The 17,886-nt window shown below is 58.4% G+C and overlaps 1 protein-coding gene across 1 annotated transcript in view; it reads right to left on the reverse strand.

Moving 5' to 3' along the window:
- Positions 1-1,315: 1,315 nt before the first annotated feature.
- The window catches only part of LOC102146239 (ATPase family AAA domain-containing protein 3C), a 29,217-nt gene continuing 12,646 nt past the window's right edge, over positions 1,316-17,886 (reverse strand). The window contains exons 3-14 of the mRNA XM_065535238.2: positions 17,687-17,764; positions 16,631-16,710; positions 16,327-16,396; positions 14,401-14,556; positions 13,721-13,777; positions 13,328-13,453; positions 12,853-12,977; positions 11,945-11,996; positions 9,777-9,850; positions 8,383-8,550; positions 6,770-6,878; positions 1,316-1,576 (exon numbers count right to left, since the gene is read on the reverse strand). Of these exons, the coding sequence (XP_065391310.1) occupies positions 1,436-1,576; positions 6,770-6,878; positions 8,383-8,550; positions 9,777-9,850; positions 11,945-11,996; positions 12,853-12,977; positions 13,328-13,453; positions 13,721-13,777; positions 14,401-14,556; positions 16,327-16,396; positions 16,631-16,710; positions 17,687-17,764 (1,236 nt within the window). The 3' untranslated portion in view covers positions 1,316-1,435. The remainder of the gene's footprint in view (positions 1,577-6,769; positions 6,879-8,382; positions 8,551-9,776; positions 9,851-11,944; positions 11,997-12,852; positions 12,978-13,327; positions 13,454-13,720; positions 13,778-14,400; positions 14,557-16,326; positions 16,397-16,630; positions 16,711-17,686; positions 17,765-17,886) is intronic.

Genomic DNA, 17,886 nt, shown 5'->3' on the forward strand with positions numbered 1-17,886 from the left:
CGGATCCCAAGGTCAGGAGATTGAGACCACCCTGGCTAACACAGTGAAACCCCGTCTCTACTAAAAATACAAAAACTTAGCCGGGCGAGGTGGCAGGCGCCTGTAGTCCCAGCTACTCGGGAGGCTGAGGCAGGAGAATGGCGTGAACCCGGGAGGCGGAGCTTGCAGTGAGCTGAGATCCGGCCACTGCACTCCAGCCTGGGTGACAGAGCTTGACTCCGTCTCAAAAAAAAAAAAAAAAAAAAAAAGGAAAACAGGCCAGGTGCGGTGGCTCACGCCTGTAACCCCACCACTTTGGGAGGCCGAGGCAGAAGGATCGATCGCTTGAGCCCAGGAGTTGGAGACCAGCCTGGGCAACAAAGAGAAACCCTGTCTCTACCAAAAATTAGGAGAGAACGAGAAAAACCCAATGAGTTCCCCTGCCGTAGCCAGACGCCCCCCAACCCCCACCCCATGGCTGTAATCAAGGTTTTGATTATTTAGAGACAGGGTCTCACTCTGTCACCCAGGCTGGAGTGCAATGGCGCGATCTTGGCTCACTGCAACCTCATCCTCCCATGCTCAAGTGATCCTCCTACCTCAGCCTCCAAACCAAGAATCTGGGACCAAGCTGGGACCACAGGCACGTGCCACCTGACCTGGCTTTTTTTTTTTTTTTTTGAGAGAGTTTGACTCTTGTTGTCCAGGCTGCACTGCAATGGCATGGTCTCAGCTTACTGCAACCTCCACTTCCCGGGGTCAAGTGATTCTCCTGCCTCAGCCTCCTGAGTGCCTGGGATTTCAGACACCTGCCACGACGCTCGGCTAATTTTTCTTTTTCTTTTCTTTTTTTTTTTTTAGGAGAGATGGGGTTTCACCATGTTGGCCAGGCTGGGCTGGAACACTTAACCTCAGGTGATCCACCCGCCTTGGCCTCACAAAGTGCTGAGAATCCATCATGGGCCACCGCGCCCGGCCCCATCAAGGTTTTCAGGGACTAGCTGGAAAGCAGGGGCAGGGGAAGGCGCAGGGGCGGCGAGGCACGCAGTCCGGGCCATCGCCTGTTTGAAACCGCTGTGTCTTGTTTGCCCTGCACTTCGTGGAGAGAGGCAAAGGGGCACCCCCGTCTCCACAGCTGCAGGATGGAGCGCGAGCAGCCGGTCCCGGGTGGCATTCAGGCAGCCAACCCCGCTGTGGCAGGCACCTCATGTGAAGCCCACCCTTCTGTGCCTAAATTCTCCAGAAAGCTCCAGCCTGTCTTTTCTATCACCTTTGACCCCAGAAGGACACTAGGGGACCCCAAACCCCGCACCACATCAGCCAATAGACACAGCGCTGTGGCACCTGTGGGAGTTTATTAGGGGAAGCATTTCCTAAACGTGCAGGGACCGGAAAAGCAGGGGTGGGAGGGTCCGCAGCCAGGCTCCGTGAGGTGTGGTCTCACCGCGGACTCAGGTTAAGGGGTGCTGGTCCATGAGGACAGGTCCTCCCTCTTCAGCCAGCGCATTTTCTTCTGGTGCTGCTCGACAAAGTCTTCAACATGGGCATCCAACATGGCCTCGGTGAGGACCCCATCCTCGGAGGCATACGCCGTGTCCTAGTGAGGAGAGAGGGAGCTGAGGGAGGCCACCATGGGAACCCCCCACCCGTAACGCACTCCAGGACCCCGAGGTGGGGAGGGTCCAAACCCGGGGCACCAGGACGGCCTCAGGGTGAAACACAGGCTTCCGGCACCTCGGCAGAGCCCAGCATGCATGTGGATACCGGGAGCGGCCCCTGCAGTGCCACAGCCCTGCCTGCGTCCTCAGCACTGCAGTTTCTCAGTGACTTTCTAATAACAGAAAGCCCGAGGACGAGCCCCACTGACTGCAGACCCAGGGCAGCTCCCAAGAGGCAGGAGGGAATTGCAGACCCTCTGCGTGTCTCAGCCGTGGCCAGGCAGTGCCCCCGGGTCACAGTGCACCACAGATCCTCAGACCCTCACCTTCATAGGCCTCCAGGGCAGAGGCAGCCACTGCCCAACCTCGGGGCACATAGGTGCTAGCATCAAGATCACCCGTGCCTCCACCTCCCTGTCCTGGGCACAGGACTTGGCATCCAGCACGCGGAGGCTGGAGCTGCTGGGACTGTGGCCCTCGGTGTTGCTTCAAGCACCTCAGGTGCAGCCCTTCTGCCATGGACAGGTCGCTCTCCATCCCAGTCCCAGTGAAAGGCGTGGAGTCCCCAAGGGAAGTCACCCATGGGTCAGGGTGAAGGTTTGGGCACCCCCACTGGGCACCGTGCTTGGGAGTGCACCAGGACGCCTGGAGGAAGCACAGGGCAGGGGATGCTTCCCGGACAGCTGAGGGGGTCCCTCACCCCATCCCGGCTGTGCCTCCCAGAGGCAGGATTCATCTCACAGGGTAAAGGGGCAGCAGCGCACCATCCTCCCACAACACGGCTGCCACGATGGGACCTGCCATGGGGATGACCACGTGGTGCCCGTCCCCACTGACAGCGCCCACCCCTCGCCAAGAGCCACTGTGTGGGGAGACACTGACTGGAGCTGGACCGCCACTGTGGCTCAGGGGCCCAGGAGTGCAGGAGACGCTGACCGGAACCGGACCACCACTGTGCATCAGAGGCCCAGGACTGCTCAGCATCATTTTTGGTCTTGAGCCGACCCAAGAGAGTTCAAACAGGTGCAGGAACCCTCAGGGTGCACCCGAGTGGCTGCACCTCACCCAGGGCCCAGCCGAGGAAAGGGGCTGAGCAGATGCTAACGGGGCCGCCCCGCCAGGAAGCACGGGACCTGGCAGAGCCCACCAGAAGTGACAGCTAAATGTCACGTGGCCTCCTGGGTGGGATTCTGGGCAAGACCCAGTCCCAGGTGGGGCCAACAGTGACACATGACGTTCACTACGTGGCAAGGCCCCGGGCCCGGGAGCTCTCTGTGCTACCTTTGCAATTTTTCTGGGAACCTAAAGTCTTCAAGCTGTAAAAGTTGAAACACAAGACCTGGACCTGATGTCTTCACGTGTCAATTCACAAAACATTAAGAAGAATCAGCAGCACACCTCAAACTCTTGGACAAATTGAAGAACATTTCTCACTCATCCTAGGAGGCCAGCATCACCCTGATATCAAACCCAGACAAAGACACCACAAGAAAAATGACAGGCCAATATCCCTGATGAGCATCACTGGGAAAGTCCTCAACAAAATGCCAGCAGAGTGAATTCAGCAGCACACTAAAAGGACTCTATACCCTGACCAAGCAGGATTTTTTTTTTTTTTTTTTTTTTTTTTTTTGAGACGGAGTCTCGCTCTGTCACCCAGGCTGGAGTGCAGTGGCCGCATCTCAGCTCACTGCAAGCTCCGCCTTTCGGGTTCACGCCATTCTCCTGCCTCAGCCTCCCGAGTAGCTGGGACTACAGGCGCCGCCACCTCGCCCGGCTAGTTTTTTGTATTTTTTAGTAGAGACGGGGTTTCACCAGGTTAGACAGGATGGTCTCGATCTCCTGACCTTGTGATCCGCCCATCTCGGCCTCCCAAAGTGCTGGGATTACAGGCTTGAGCCACCGCGCCCAGCCGACCAAGCAGGATTTATTCCTGGAATGCAACGATAGTTCAACATATGAAAATCAATGTTCCGCATATGAAATGTTCAACATACAAAAATCAATCGATATTAGCAGGGTGGAGGAAGGAAACCGCACGACTGTCTCAAGTGATGCAGAAAAAGTATTCGACCAAATACAACACCTTTTTTTTTTTTTGAGTTGGGGCCTCACTCTGTAGCCCAGGCATCTCAGCTCACTGCATGCTCCGCTTCCTGGGTTCACGCCATTCTTTTGCCCCAGCCTCCCAGGTAGCTGGGACTACAGGCACCTGCCACCATGCCCAGCTGATGTTTTATATTTATAGTACAAACAGGGTTTCACTGTGTTAGCCAGGATGGTATCGATCTCCTGACCTCGTGATCCACCCACCTTGGCCTCCCAAAGTGCTGGGATTACAGGCGTGAGTCACCGTGCCTGGCCACTTTTTTTTTTTTGGAGACAATTTTGCTCTTCTTGCCCAGGCTGGAGTGCAAATGGCGCGATCTCGGCTCACTGGAACCTCTGCCTGCCGCCTTCATGCGATTCTCCTGTCTCAGCTTCCCGAGTAGCTGGGATTACGGGCATGCACCACCATGCCCAACTAAGTTTGTATTTGTAGGAGAGATGGGGTTTCTTCACGTTGGTCAGGCTGGCCTCGAACTGCCGACCTCAGGTGATCCACCCGCCTCACACTTTTATGATAAAAACACTCACCAAACCAAGAATTGAAGGATACACCCTAAACACAATGAAGGCCACACATCACAAGCCCATAGGTGACATACTCAGTGGTGAAAAACAAAGCTTTTCCTCTGAGGTAAGGAACCAGGCAAGAATGCTTTACCGCTTCTATTCCACACACCACTGGAAGCTCTGGACAGTGCAATTAGACAAGAAAAAGAAAAGTCATCCAAACTGAAAAGGGAAAGGTAAAAATCACCTGTTCTCAGATGACATAATCTTATACGTAGAAAATCCTAGAAACCATATTGGAAGAAAAAATGCCGTGACATCAGCAAACTTACAGGATACAAAATCAACAGCAAAGAAAGCTGCAGTTCTCCATCCCAACAGTGAATACTGTGAATGGGGAATTATGAAACCGTTTCCATTTACAACAGCAGCGGCAAGAATAAAATGCTTGGAAATTCACTTAACCAAGAGGGTGAAAGACTTGTACAGTGAAAACTGGCTGGGCGCAGTGGCCCATGTCTGAATCCCAGCCCTTTGGGAGGCTGAGGCAGATGGATTACCTCATGTCAGGAGTTCAAGACCAACCTCGCCGGCATGGTGAATCATCGTCTCTACTAAAAATACAAAAATTAGCCGGGCGTGGTGGCACGTGCCTTTAATCCCAGCACTTTAGGAGGCTGAGGTGGGTGGATTGCCTGAGGTCAGAGGTTCGAGACCAGCCTGGCCAACATGGCGAAACCCCGTCTCTTAGTACAAAAATTAGCCGGGCATGGTGGCGCCTGCCTGGAATTCCAGCTCCTCAGGAGGCTGAGTCAGGAGAATCACTTTAACCCGGGAGGGGAACGTTGCAGTGAGCTGAGATCACAACACTGCACTCCAGCCTGGGCAGCAGAGCGAGACTCCGTCTCGAAAACAAGAGAAAACCACAGAATATTGCTGAGAGACATCAAAGCGACATAGAGACTAAACGCGGTCCCTGTGAAAACCCAAATTATGTTTTACAAAAATAGGAAAACCACTCCTAAAATTCTTATGGAATCTCAAAGGATCCTGAATAGTCCACGCTGGAATTCAATGGCACCATCTCAGCTCACTGCAACCTCCACCTCCCGGGTTCAAGCGATTCTCCTGCCTCAGCCTCCTGAGTAGCTGAGAATACAGGCATGCACCACCACTGCGCCCGGCCAATTCTTGTATTTTTAGTAGAGGTGGGGCTCGACATGTTGGCCAGGCTGGTCTCGAACTCCTGGCCTCAAGTGATCCTCTCCCCTTGGCCTCCCAGCGTGCTGGGATTACAGGCGTGAGCCACCATGCCCGGCTCAAATTATTCTTATTTTTAAAGACAGGGTCTCGCTCTGTTACCCGGGCTGGAGTGCAGTGGCACAATCACAGCTCACTGTATTCTCTGCCTCCTGGACTCAAGTGATTCTCCCACCTCAGCCTCCCAAAGCAGCTGGCATTACAGGCGTGCACCATTAGGTCCGGCTAATTTTTTTATTTTTTGTAGAGATGGAGTCTCCCCTTGCTTTCCAGGCTGGTCCTGAACTCCTGGCTTCAAATAATCTGGCTGACTTGACCTCCCCAAATGCTGGGAACACAAATGTCAGCCAACACCACGCCCGGTCTCTGTTTGCTTAGTTGTGGAAACAGACCTGGTCTCAAGTGGAGACGGCCTGGAACACAGACCTCAGCTGACCCACAAGGATGGGGTTTGAGATCTGAGGCTCTTTGTCACAGCGGCATAACTGACTAATACAGCCCATATAGTCCCCAGCTCCAACGTTCAAATCAAGGTAACTGGCTACTTCATGAACCTGTCACACGCGAAAGCGCTGCTAGGTTGAGTGACCAGGTTGTCACAGACTCTGCAGACCCCAGAGGCAGCAATGCCTGTGCATGGCCTTGGTGCCTTCTACAGACCTGGTTATGCTTTTCCAGCAACCCCCAAAGACCAAAGCTTTCTGGATGGCCACGCCCACACTGCTCTGAGTCCCGGCTCCCCGTCCCTGCAGCAGCCACGGAGCTGCAGGAGGGGGTCCTCCAAGGAGCAGCCGGCTGTGGGACAATCAGAGGTCACTCCTGCCCCTGTGTCTGAGCCCGTCAAGCAGGATCAAGCCAACGGACGTGGTCCGGGAAACACAACATCCCTCCAGCCCCACCACCAAACTCAGGCGGGGCCTGTCCCGATGACCATTCACACCAGGGGGTGCCCGTCTGCCAAGGTGAGCATCGAAAGCCTCCCGCCCCACCTGGCAGAGCCCGGATACTAGGATGCCGGACGGGCTTCCTGACCTATGACCGTCAGCCACGGACATGCCCCACACTTCCCAGGGCAGGAGCAGGGGCGCGCCAGTGTGTGGAGTGGCCGACTGGGGCGAGTGCCCCGTGTCACGTCTGTGCACTGAAAACCCCTCAACAGAAGCTGCTGTGTGACACTGGTGCTGGGACAGGCGCAACCCGGCGTCTCCACAGGAGTTGGGCTCCTGTCTGGGTGGGTGCGCCCGAGCCCCACTCACCTGCCAGGACTGAGCCAGCTGTGCGATCTCCCGGGCCGACATGCCGTTCGTCAGCTCAGCGATCTCCTCGCACTTCCTCCCATAGTCAAACTGGGCCAGCTTCAGGCGCCTGGGGAAGGAGTTCCCAAGTGGGCCGGCCAAGGCAGCGGCTCCCACACCACGAGGTGGGGGCTGGAAGACAGGCAGCCAGGCGGGCACCCATGCCAGATGCCCCCTTGGGAGGGACTCTTCCTGTGACAGCCAAACTCCGCCCTCTCCCTGATGCAAACCAGGTCTGGGCTGAGCAGGGAGGTGGTGGCTGCTGTGGGGCCTGGAGATGGCCGCACCCCCTCTTCACACCAGCCCTGCCCTCACCTGCCCACTCAGCACCCACAGGGCTCATGGCCGTTACAGTGGCAGTGGCAGACCCCTGAATTCCAGCAAAAGCATCTCCCTGGAGGTCATAGAAGCCAAGTCACTGTGCCAGGTCTATGAGCAGCCGTGGGAGTGGGAGAGCCCAGGGCAGGGGAGGGCCAAAGGGAAACTGAGGCCGGGACAGCTGGGCTAGCATGAAGCAGGCAGCCACGGAGCGGTTGGCAGGGGGAACCAGGCTCTCTCTGGAACAGAGCGGCTTTTGCTGTCACTGGAGAGAGCAGGAATTTAGGTCAGGTGGACAGAAGGACTCAGAAACCTGGGACCTGGGGACGCCAAGAGGTGGAGCAGCCACTGCTCATCTGGAGTGTTCCTGAGGCAGCCGGCGTGCAGCCCCAGGGCCTGTCATCACCTGGAGGGCTCTGCCCGCCGTGCCTGCTGCACCCACCGCCAGCGACAGGGAGCCTGAAGGCCTCAGGGCACAAGTGCAGCCGGAGCCGTGCCCCACACCATGAGGCTCCAGGGCCAGGCGTGGCAGCTGGAGGAAGGCCAGGCCAGCAGCCAGCAGGGGACCGTGAGGATCCTCTCCAGTCCCAACACGGGGCTCTCATGAGGAGCGTCTCCCTCAAATCCCAACATGGGGGTCTCAGAGCAACACTCCACGTCACCTCCCTGCACTGCCAGGGCCTGAGGGTGGTCGGGCACAGTGGCTGGCATCTGTAATCCCTGCACTGTAGGAGGCCAAGGCGGGCAGATCACCCGAGGTCAGGGTTTCGAGACCACCCTGGCCAACATGGTGAAACTGCATCTCTACAAAAAGGCGAAAAGCAGTGGGGCGTGGTGGCAGGCACCTATAATCGCAGCTACTCAGGAGGCTGAGGCAGGAGAATCGCGTGAACCCAGGAGGCGGAGGTTGCAGTCAGCTGAGATCGTGCCACTGCACTCCAGCCTGGGGCACAGAGCAAGACTTTGTCTCAAAAACAAAAAGTTGAAGGTTTGTAAGTGATGGTGGGCTCTGCCCCCCAAACCCGAGGAGACACCACCAGGCTGTTCTCAGGTGGGGATGAGGAAAGGGTGGTGGCACATCCCTGGGTGCAGCCTCTGGGACCCTTGGGGCCCACAGGGCTCCTGCGCGAAACCGCAAAGCAGGGAGGCGGTGCCACCCCGGAGACTGGGCCTGCTGTGTGCGTCCTGAGAGCAGGGCCGGGGGTGGGCCCAGAGCGAGGGTCCCTGGACAGGGGTGGGTGAGGGGAGACACTTACTGCTTTCCTTCTGTTGCCGGCATAAGAACATACTTGTCAAGATACATTCTCAGCAGGCGCTCCCGCTCCTCCGGCCCGGGCGGGTCGAAGTAAAACATCACGTCGATGCGGTCGTGGATGTCCCGGTGTAACTGCTTGGGGTCGCGGCTGGCCAGGACCAGCATGAATCTGCGGAGCAGGGATGGGGAAGGAAATGCTGGGGCTGCCGGCCAAGCTGTCCCGAGGGGAACGCGGGCTCCTTAGTCCCTTCAGGGGGACTTTCCCGGAGAATCTAAAGCGGCAGCTTGTGAGCACAGGAAACATCGGGAGGACGTGGCACAGCCTTGGTCACCGCCGGCCCCACCACGCCCAGCTGTCCCCCTGGTCACCGCCGGCCCCACCACGCCCAGCTGTCCCCCCGCCCGGCTACCTGGGCCTCTGTTCTCATCCCGTGTGGCGCTTCCCCGCTGACCCTCACCCAGCGTGATAGGCAGCGTCGGGACCACCACTCCTCCTGCTGCCTGAGCCCTGCCGTGCTGGGAGCAGGGATGCGGGACCCAGAGTCCATGTCAAGAGTGGCCACACGAGCCAGGAGCAGGACCTTGGGGGCCCGGGTGCAGCGGAGGCTCACCAGGGCCCCAGCCCTGCCTCTCTGGGAAGGACCTGAGCCAGGGCTCCAGGGAGCGTCTACCGGCAGCAGCTGAGCCAGCGAGCCCAACACGCCTGAAGACTCGGCCACGGCCGACCGGCAGGACTTGATTCTCCGTGTGACACGTGACTGGGGCTGGAGGGGCCCAGGAGACCAAGAAAACTCAAAATAAGGGGATTTGAAAGGGGCTAGGGAGCCTGGCCATGGGGCTATCCACCTACTGGGGACCTCTGGGTAGCAGCTCACGGAGGACGCGCAATGTGAGGAGGGCCCCAGGCCTGGAGGGAGCAACCCTGTCCAGCATCTGGGCGGGGGGGCCAAGGCCCCAGGCTCCGCCCAAACACACAGGACCTGCTCGTGCCCAGCTTCCCGTGGGAGCAAACGTGTCTCCATCTCCCACCCCAGGGCACCCACAGCCTCCAATGGAGGCCCCAGCAGAGCCTCAGACAATCAGACCGCCTCCCTTGCCGGCACAGGACCGCGGAAACCCAGGGGCAGAGGGACGTGCAAGCTGGGGCGGCATCGCACAGGGCCGTGAGGACGGGACTGACCCCGGCTCTGCCCAGGAGGCCCCCGCATGTTCCTCAGTGACGCCCCATGCTGTCCCGAGCTGGGACGTTCCTAGGGGACATCCGAGGTGGACACGTTGAGGCCACGGGTGCTGCCCAGCACTGTGATCCAGGGCCTCTGAGGTCCCTCTGTGGGAACCAAGGGCGACGGCTGCACAGCCCTACCCGGGGGCCCAGGACCCGAGGGGCCCCCTCACTTGTTGCTGCGTTGCCTCGTGTGGTTTAGGAAGGCGTTCTGGGCGACTCTGAGGTAGTAATTGCTCATCTCCTCCTGCAGAGAGAAGGTTCCAGCCTTAGGCACCAGGAGCAAAGCCTTGTAAACAGCCACAGCAGAAGGTCCCACAGGCCTCCCTCCTGCAGGGAGCAGGGACGCGGCCACACTTTCATGGATCTAAACTCAAAAGCCTGACCACAGCCAGGGACGGTGGCTCATGCATGTAACGTAGTATTTTGGGAGGCCGAGGCGGGCAGATCACCTGAGGTAGGGAGTTTGAGGCCATCCTGGCCAATATGGTGAGACCCCGTCTCCACTAAAAATACAAAAATCAGCCAGGCGCGGTGGCACACCTGTGGTCTCCGCTACGTGGGAGGCTGAAGCAGGAGAATCACTTCAACCCGGGAGGCAGAGGTTGCAGCGAGCCAAAATTGCACGGCTGCACTCCAGCATGGGCGACAGAGTGAGACTCTGTCTCAAAAACAAAAACAAAAACCAAAACAAACAAACCCCTGACTGGGCATGGGGGCTCACGTCTGTAATCCCAGAACTTCACAAGGTCAAGGCGGGAGCATCTCTTATACCTCAGAAGTTTGAGCCCAGCCTGGGTAACGAGGGGAAAGTCCATGTCTACTAACATTACAAAAAAACAGCTGGGCGCAATGGCTCACGCCTATAATTCCAGCACTTTGGGAGGCCGAGGTGGGCGGATCACGAGGTCAGGAGATCGAGGCCATCCTGGCTAACACTGTGAAACCCCGTCTCTACAAAAATACAAAAAATTAGCCGGGCGAGGTGACAGGAGCCTGTAGTCCCAGCTACTTGGGAGGCTGAGGCAGGAGAATGCCATGAACCCGGGAGGCGGAGCTTGCAGTGAGCTGAGATTGCGCCGCTGTACTTTAGTCTGGGTGACAGAGCGAGGCTCCGTCTCAAAAAAAAAAAAAAAAAAATTAGCCAGGACCAGGCACAGTGGCTCACGACTGTAATCCCAGCAGTTTGGGAGGCTGAGGTGGGCGGGTCACCTGAGGTCAGGAGTTTAGGACTAGCCTGACTGACATGGAGAAATCCCTTGTCTACTAAAAAAAAATACAAAATGAACCGGGCGTGGTGGTACATGACTGTAATCCCAGCTACTTGGGAGGCTGAGGCAGGAGAATTGCTTGAACCCAGGGGGAGGAGGTTGCAGTGAGCCAAGATTGCGCCACCGCACTCCAGCCTGGGCAACAAGAGCAAAACGCCATCACAAAAAAAAAAATTAGCCGGGCATGGCACTGTGCCCCTGCAGTCCTGGCTATGCGGGCGGCTGAGGCAGGAGGACGGCTTGAGCTTGAAAGGTCGAGGCAAACAGTGAGCTGTGATCGCGCCACTGCACTCCAGCCTGGGCGACAGAGAGCCTGTCTTAACATAGGAACTGTATGGCTGGGCGTGGTGGATCACGCATGTAATCCCAGCATTTCGGGAGGCCAGGCGGGGAGGTCATTTGAGGTCAGGAGTCCTCCACCAGCCTGACCAAAATGGTGAAACCCCATCTGTACTAAAAATACAAAAAATGCCTGTAATCCCAGCTACTCAGAGGGCTGAGGCAGGAGACTAGCTTGAACCCAGGAGGTGGAGGTTGTAGTGAGCCAAGACCGCGCCACTGCAGGCCAGCTAAAGGGATAGAGTGTGACTTTATCTCAAACAAATAAAAATAAAAATAGACCGGTGCAGTAATACCAGCACTTTGGGAGGCTGAGGCAGGTGCATCACGAGGTCAAGAGATCTAGACCATCATGGCCAACATGGTGAAACCCCATCTCTAGTAAAAATACAAAAATTAGCCGGGTATGGTGGCAGGTGCCTATAATCCCAGCTACTTGGGAGGATGAAGCAGGAGAATAGCTTCAACTAGAGGTTGCAGTGAGCTGAGATCGTGCCACTGAACTTCACTCCGACAAGAGACTGGAGACAACATCTCGAAACAAAACAAAACAACCCTCAAAAGCCAAACCTTAACTTTAAGCTGACCAAAAAAAAAAAAAAAAAAAATGCTGGTTTTCACTCAAAACTTAGAGAAAAAGGAATTGAGCCGTGGGCTGTGGCCTGGTCCAGGATGACGGACACACCCGCCCCCCCACCCCCGGGGTCAGACAGAGGCTTAGTGACACTCACAGTGGCTGGCTTCCGAAGGAAGGCCTCCGCGTCGTCCATGAAGAGCAGGAAGCTGTGAAGGAGAGGGAGGCCAAGCACAGCGAGAGTGACACCCGGAGCGGCCCACAGCAGCGTCCGGCTGTGGCGGGATCAGGCCGAGCGGGCAGATGCCCAAGGGGTGTAGCCTCTGCCCCACCAAGAGCCCTAAGTCCTGGGTCTGACAGAAGCCCATCAGCCTGGCCTCTGGGCAGCTGACCACGGCCCAGTGTCACAAGGCCTCGGGAAGCCAACGGCACAGAGGGGCGCCAGACTCTGCCCCGTAGGCTTCACCCCCACCCGGCCCAGTGCAGTGCTGGCGGCCGCTCAGTGTCCACACCAGGGGCAGGATCTTCTAAAGTGAAAGGTCAAAGGCCAGAGGGGAGGGTGCCAGCCATGAGGAATGTGGTGCCAATGGGGAGAGCTGAAGTCGCAAGGGTGTCCCAGCTATTAATCTATTAAACGGTGTGTGACTTTAATAGGCACACACCCTATTGTGTGCCATGCTGTCTTCAGCTAACTTCCAAATGGTTCTACCAAAAGGAGCCGGTGTCCACGCCCACCTGCACGCGTGTCAGAGGGAGGGCGGCCGTGGAGGTGGCGCCCCTGCAGCTGTGAAGACCCCTCTGCCCTTACACCCACCCACCTCCCTTCTGTCCTGAGCCAAGTATCCCACTGGCAGCCTCCGCACGCTGGGGGCCTCGTGGCCACCAGGGTCCACACTCAGGGGACCTTCCCTCCGAGGGACCCTCCGCCGGGCCTCCTGCGTGGCCACAAGGACAGAGCTGCAGAAAGACCACGAGGTCCCGGAAAGCCACCTGGACCCCCTTCCCCGAAGGCAGCCTGCTGGGCTGCAGTGAAGGGCCTGTGTGCATGCTGTGGGGACGTCTCACCCGCGCCGGCTGGTATTGGCCCAGTCAAACAGCTCGTGCATGGCGGTCACGCCTTCCCGCCCCCTGAGGGCCAGGTCCTCGCCTGTCATGATGGCGTAGTCCATGCCCAAGTTTAGGGCGAGATTCTAGACGGGAAGAGTGAGGGGAGACAGAACAGATGTTCCCTCCACCTCGGCAAAGTGTGCACACTCCACCTGGAGCGTGGAGCCCCTGCCGGGCCTCCCTGCCTGGAAGCCACAGCCTGGAAGCCACAGCCTAGAAGCCACAGCCTAGAAGCCACAGCCTGCCAAACAGGAGACGTCCCCTGCCTGGAAGATGGGAGGCGCTCTTACCCACACCAGCACGCTGACCCTACATGAGGGCGGGCAAAGGCCTAAGGGGAGTCCATTCCCCAGGTGACTGAGCCCCCCAGACACCTGCAGGCGGGTGAGACCCCATCGGCCCCTGGAACACCTGCGCAGCCAGGTGCTCTCACCTTGGCAACTAGCGTCTTCCCGGTGCCTGGCGGCCCGTACATCAGGACGTTCCTATACAGGCCGTGGTTCTTCTGCGTGTTCCTTGTTGCTATGGCCATGTTGCGCACCTGCGCTTCCAGACTGGGCTGCCAGGGAAGACGGGGGCTTGGGGGACACACTCTGCGCCCAGGGAAGTCTCAGGGGCAGGGGCTGCAGCAATGCCCTGTTGTGGACTCCACTCCTCGGGGTGCCGCCCAGGTCACGGACAGCCTATCCCCAACAGGGGCAAAGCAGTCGCATCTCAGAAGCCGAAAGCTCCTGGGTGACTCCTCGAGTGCCAGCAAGGGCCACAGCACGGCCCAGCTCCCGGGACCCCTCCCTGCACCTCCCCGGTCCCAGGCACACCGACTTACATGCAGCACAACACCCTCCAGCACGTCCTGGGGCCGACGGAGGAGCCGCCGGCTGACCTGCCGGAGGGGAAGGGGAAGCGCCATTGGGTCACCTGCCACAGCCACGGCACAGCCACCAACGCACAGACACGCTCGGTAACACACCGAAACGGAGCTGCCCCAAAGCACAGCCAGGACTGGCCAGGAGCTGGAACCCCATCCCACTGGGAGAGTGGGTGACTGTTGCAGGGACTGGGGGCATTTTCCAGTTCCTTATTGGCTTTTATATCATTACCCACCGAGTGACCTGTGGAGACCCCACCACCCCCGTGTGGAGAGCAGGCACCTCGGGGGCTGGCCAGCGGCGCGGTTCCCCAGGGAGGCCGCCAGACTCCATGGCCCGTAGCAGCTTCCCCGACACACACCAGCACACTCAAGTCCCGGGACTTGCAAGGACCCCGATGTGCTCCCAGGCCCCATCAAGAGCCCCGAGCAGGGGAGACCGAGGCAGATGGGGGAAGGGTCTCACTGATGCAGACCCCTAAGCTACAGCGAAAACCCAGGCATGAAGCCGCGTCCCGGTGCCCCTCCTGCGGGGAAGGGGAAGGGACAGGAGGGTGTGCACGGGCGGGTTCTCCTCATGGAGCAGAGGGGACTCAGCCAGGAACCGCACTCAGGGAGGGCCAGGCCCACGCCGCTACCTGGAAGCGGTGCTGCAGCGCCTCCAGCACCGTGATGCGGGACGTCTCGCTCACCAGGGATGGCTTGAAAAGCCCAGCCTCGATGAAGCGGGCCCCGGCGGCTCTCCCATTCTTGGCAGAGTAGACCCCGCCAGCCAGCAGCGTCAGCCCAACCACCTGCAGCAGAGACACCGCACTGGCGTGCCTGCCCCACCCTCCCTCCCTCCTAGAGCAGGAAATGCTCGGGGCTGCCCCACCCTCTCTCCGCCCAAGGGAGCAGCACAGGGCTGTGTGCTGGCAGCACAGGAACCCGAATTCCCGGCCCCGAATCCCACAGCCCCGCGGTTACAGGAGGCAGGCGGGGCCGTCACAGAGCCCTCACTCAGGGCCATTTTCTCTGCAACTGGCAGCATAAATCCTGCAAAGTCCCAGTCGCTGAGCAGGGCCCTGGGCAGACCCAGCTGGCTATGTCACAGGGCCACACCCTCTGTTACTTTCTTGGCCACTAAAATGGTACTTTATTCCTGGAAAACAAGGCTAACCCGAAATCGCTAACTTGTTTTAAAAATCAGTTACGCCGGCTGGGCATGGTAGCTCAGGCCTGCAATCCCAGCACTTTGGGAGGTCGAGGCAGCCGGATCACCTGAGGTTGGGAGTTGGAGACCAGCCTAACCCACACGGAGAAACCCCATTTCTACTAAAAATACAAAAAGTTAGCTGGGCATGATGGCACATGACTGTAATCTCAGCTACTTGGGAGGCTGAGGCAGGAGAATTGCTTGAACCCGAGAGGCAGAGGTTGCAGTGAGCTCAGACCGCGTCATCGCACTCAAGCCTGCGCCAGAAGAGCCAAACTCCATCCCAAATAAAAAAAAAAAAAAAAAGAAAGAAAAATCGTTTATGCCAGACCCGGTGGCCCATTCCTGTAATCCCAGCATTTTGGGAGACCAAGATGGGCAGATCACCTGAGGTCAGGAGTTCGTGACCAGCCTGGCCAACAGGGTGAAAACCCATCTTCACCAAAACAGAAAAATTACCCGGACACGGCGACCTGCACCTAATCCTGGCAACAGGAGAGGCTGAGGCAGGAGGATGGCGTGAACCCGGGAGGCGGAGCTTGCAGTGAGCCGAGATGGTGCCACTGCACTCCAGCCTGGGGACACAGTGAGACACTGTCTCTAAATACAAACAGAAGTCAACGGTGCATTAAGTAGCTCCCTCGTGTCCTCACGTGACACCGTCTCACCAACACGGGTGGCAACACCACCTGCGACATTCACCGTCACACTGGCGACGCCACAGGCAGGCGCTGCAGTCACAGCTCAGGGCGCCGGCACCACGGCGGAGCAAGTGCCCACTCCGTGCCAGGCACCTACTGTGTGCTGGGCAGCGGGGGAAGGAGGACGCAGTCGTGTGCGACGTGGTGTGCCACCACACTAGGCTGGCGCCTGCGCACAAAAGAGTGAAGCTGTAAACGAGAGAGCTTTCTGTGAACTTCAAACTCTCAGGGTTTTCTGAGGAATAAAGTTTTTGCAAAATGGAGTCAGGGTCACCTTCTGTTTTCTTTTTTTTTTTTGAGAAGGAGCCTGGCTCTGTCCCAAGGTGGGAGTGCAGTGGCAGGATCTCGGCTCACTACAACTCCGCCTCCTGCGTTCAAGTGATTCTCCTGCCTCTGCCTCCTGAGAAGCGGGGATGACATGCACGTGTCATGTGTAGAGATGGGGTCTCACTGTGTGGCCGAGGCTGGAGACTGTGTTTTCTTCTCCCAGCTCGAGGAGCAGCCCCCACCAGCAGGTTCAATTTGGTCTTGTTCCGTGCTGGGAGAGCTCCAGGGCCTGTGCAGAGCAAGCAGGGACATGACCCGGGGACAGGACCCGGGGTTCCAGGAGGCCCCCACAAGCTGCCCCACAGCCACCTGCCAGCTCTGCCCGGGACACGCGTGTTTACCGTGGCTGTCACTGTGTCCCGCTCTGTCACAAAGGCACGGAATCTTTCCCCAAACATGGTGACAGACGTCCTGCGGGGAAAGCAGCGGTGTGACCACGACGGACACGAAGATCCGAGCCACACAGCAAGAGCAGGTTGAGGGTGAGGCCCCGACACAGCGGCCCGGTCCTGCCAGGACAGAGGGGCAGTGCCCCCACCAAGGCGCCAGCCTACAGCGGCCAGGCCTGGGACACCTGGAGAGCGCCTAGGACCAGCGACTCACACCTGCGGGGCCCCGTCTGCGGCTGGCCTGGGCAGCGCTCACCTGATGGACGCCAAGAAGGTCTGATGGTGTTTCTGCACCGACTCCTCCTGCTTCCGTGAGTTCTCCTCATTGACAAGTTGCTGAGAAGTCACAGAAAAAGAGAAAAGCCTTTAAAACCAGAAAAATGCTCAGCACCAGTGCAGAGGTTGTGTCTGCCCCAGGACCGGGGGCTCCAAGCGTCTCGGGCACCTGGGGCCCTGCAGATGCCACAGCCTGACACACAGACACAGGTGACATCGGCCGGGACGGCAGTCGCTGAGGGGCTGCTTTCAGAACCCAAACTCCCCAGCGGCAGAAACAGCCCCCACTGCGGCTTCCCTGAGAAGGGCCACTGCGCGGCCGACCTCCCAACACCACCGCCCTGATTCACGCTGTGCTGAAGGAAGCCTCTGTCTTCTGCCAAGAAAACGTTAGAGCTACAGTGGCCACAACAGGCAACGCGTGAACCCCGCCTGTGAGCTCAGGACTGAGGGCGACGGGCCGGGCGCGGTAGCTCACACCTGTAATCCCAGCATTTTGGGAGACCGAGGCAGGTGGATCACTTGAGTCAGGAGTTCAAGACTAGCCTGGCCAACATGGCGAAACCCCATCTGTACTAAAAATACAAAAAAGCAGCTGAGTATGGTGGCAGGTGCCTGTAATTCCAGCTACTCGGGAGGCTGAGGCAGGAGAATCGCTTGAACCCGGGAGGCGGAGGTTGCAGTGAGCTGAGATCACACTACATCACTCCAGCCTGGGTGACAGAACGAGACTCCGTTTCAAAATCAATAAAATAGAAAAAGTCCTGCTGAGCTCAAAGAAATGAGGTGAGAATGTCAAGAAGACCCAGGCTCTCCAGACGACCAGACACCCTCACCAACACTGGTCCTCCCTCTCGGGTGGCACCGCAGCAGCGTCTCTCACCTCCCCTTGGAATGAGGCGCCCAAGCTCGGCCCTGGGTCCCACTGCTGCCCATGTACACGCCCCTGGCCCTACCCATCGGCAGTAGCCCACCAATCTCCACGCCCGAACCCCATGTGCACCCCGGCCTCCCCACACACACCGGCTCCACTCACTTTGAGCTTGGACTGTTGCTCCGGCTGCAACGTCGGCTCCTGCATCTGCACCAGATTCACGGCGTCCTTCGACATGGCCTGCGGGGGCAGAGGCACGGAGGGCAGGTGTTAGGATACACGGAGGACTGGGCAGGCATGCACACCAGCCTGGGGGCTTTCACACAGCCACACCTGGACCTCAAAGCCCCCAGCCCTGCCTG

The sequence above is a fragment of the Macaca fascicularis genome, chromosome 1, assembly GCF_037993035.2.
Source record: "Macaca fascicularis isolate 582-1 chromosome 1, T2T-MFA8v1.1".
Lineage (NCBI taxonomy): Eukaryota > Metazoa > Chordata > Mammalia > Primates > Cercopithecidae > Macaca > Macaca fascicularis.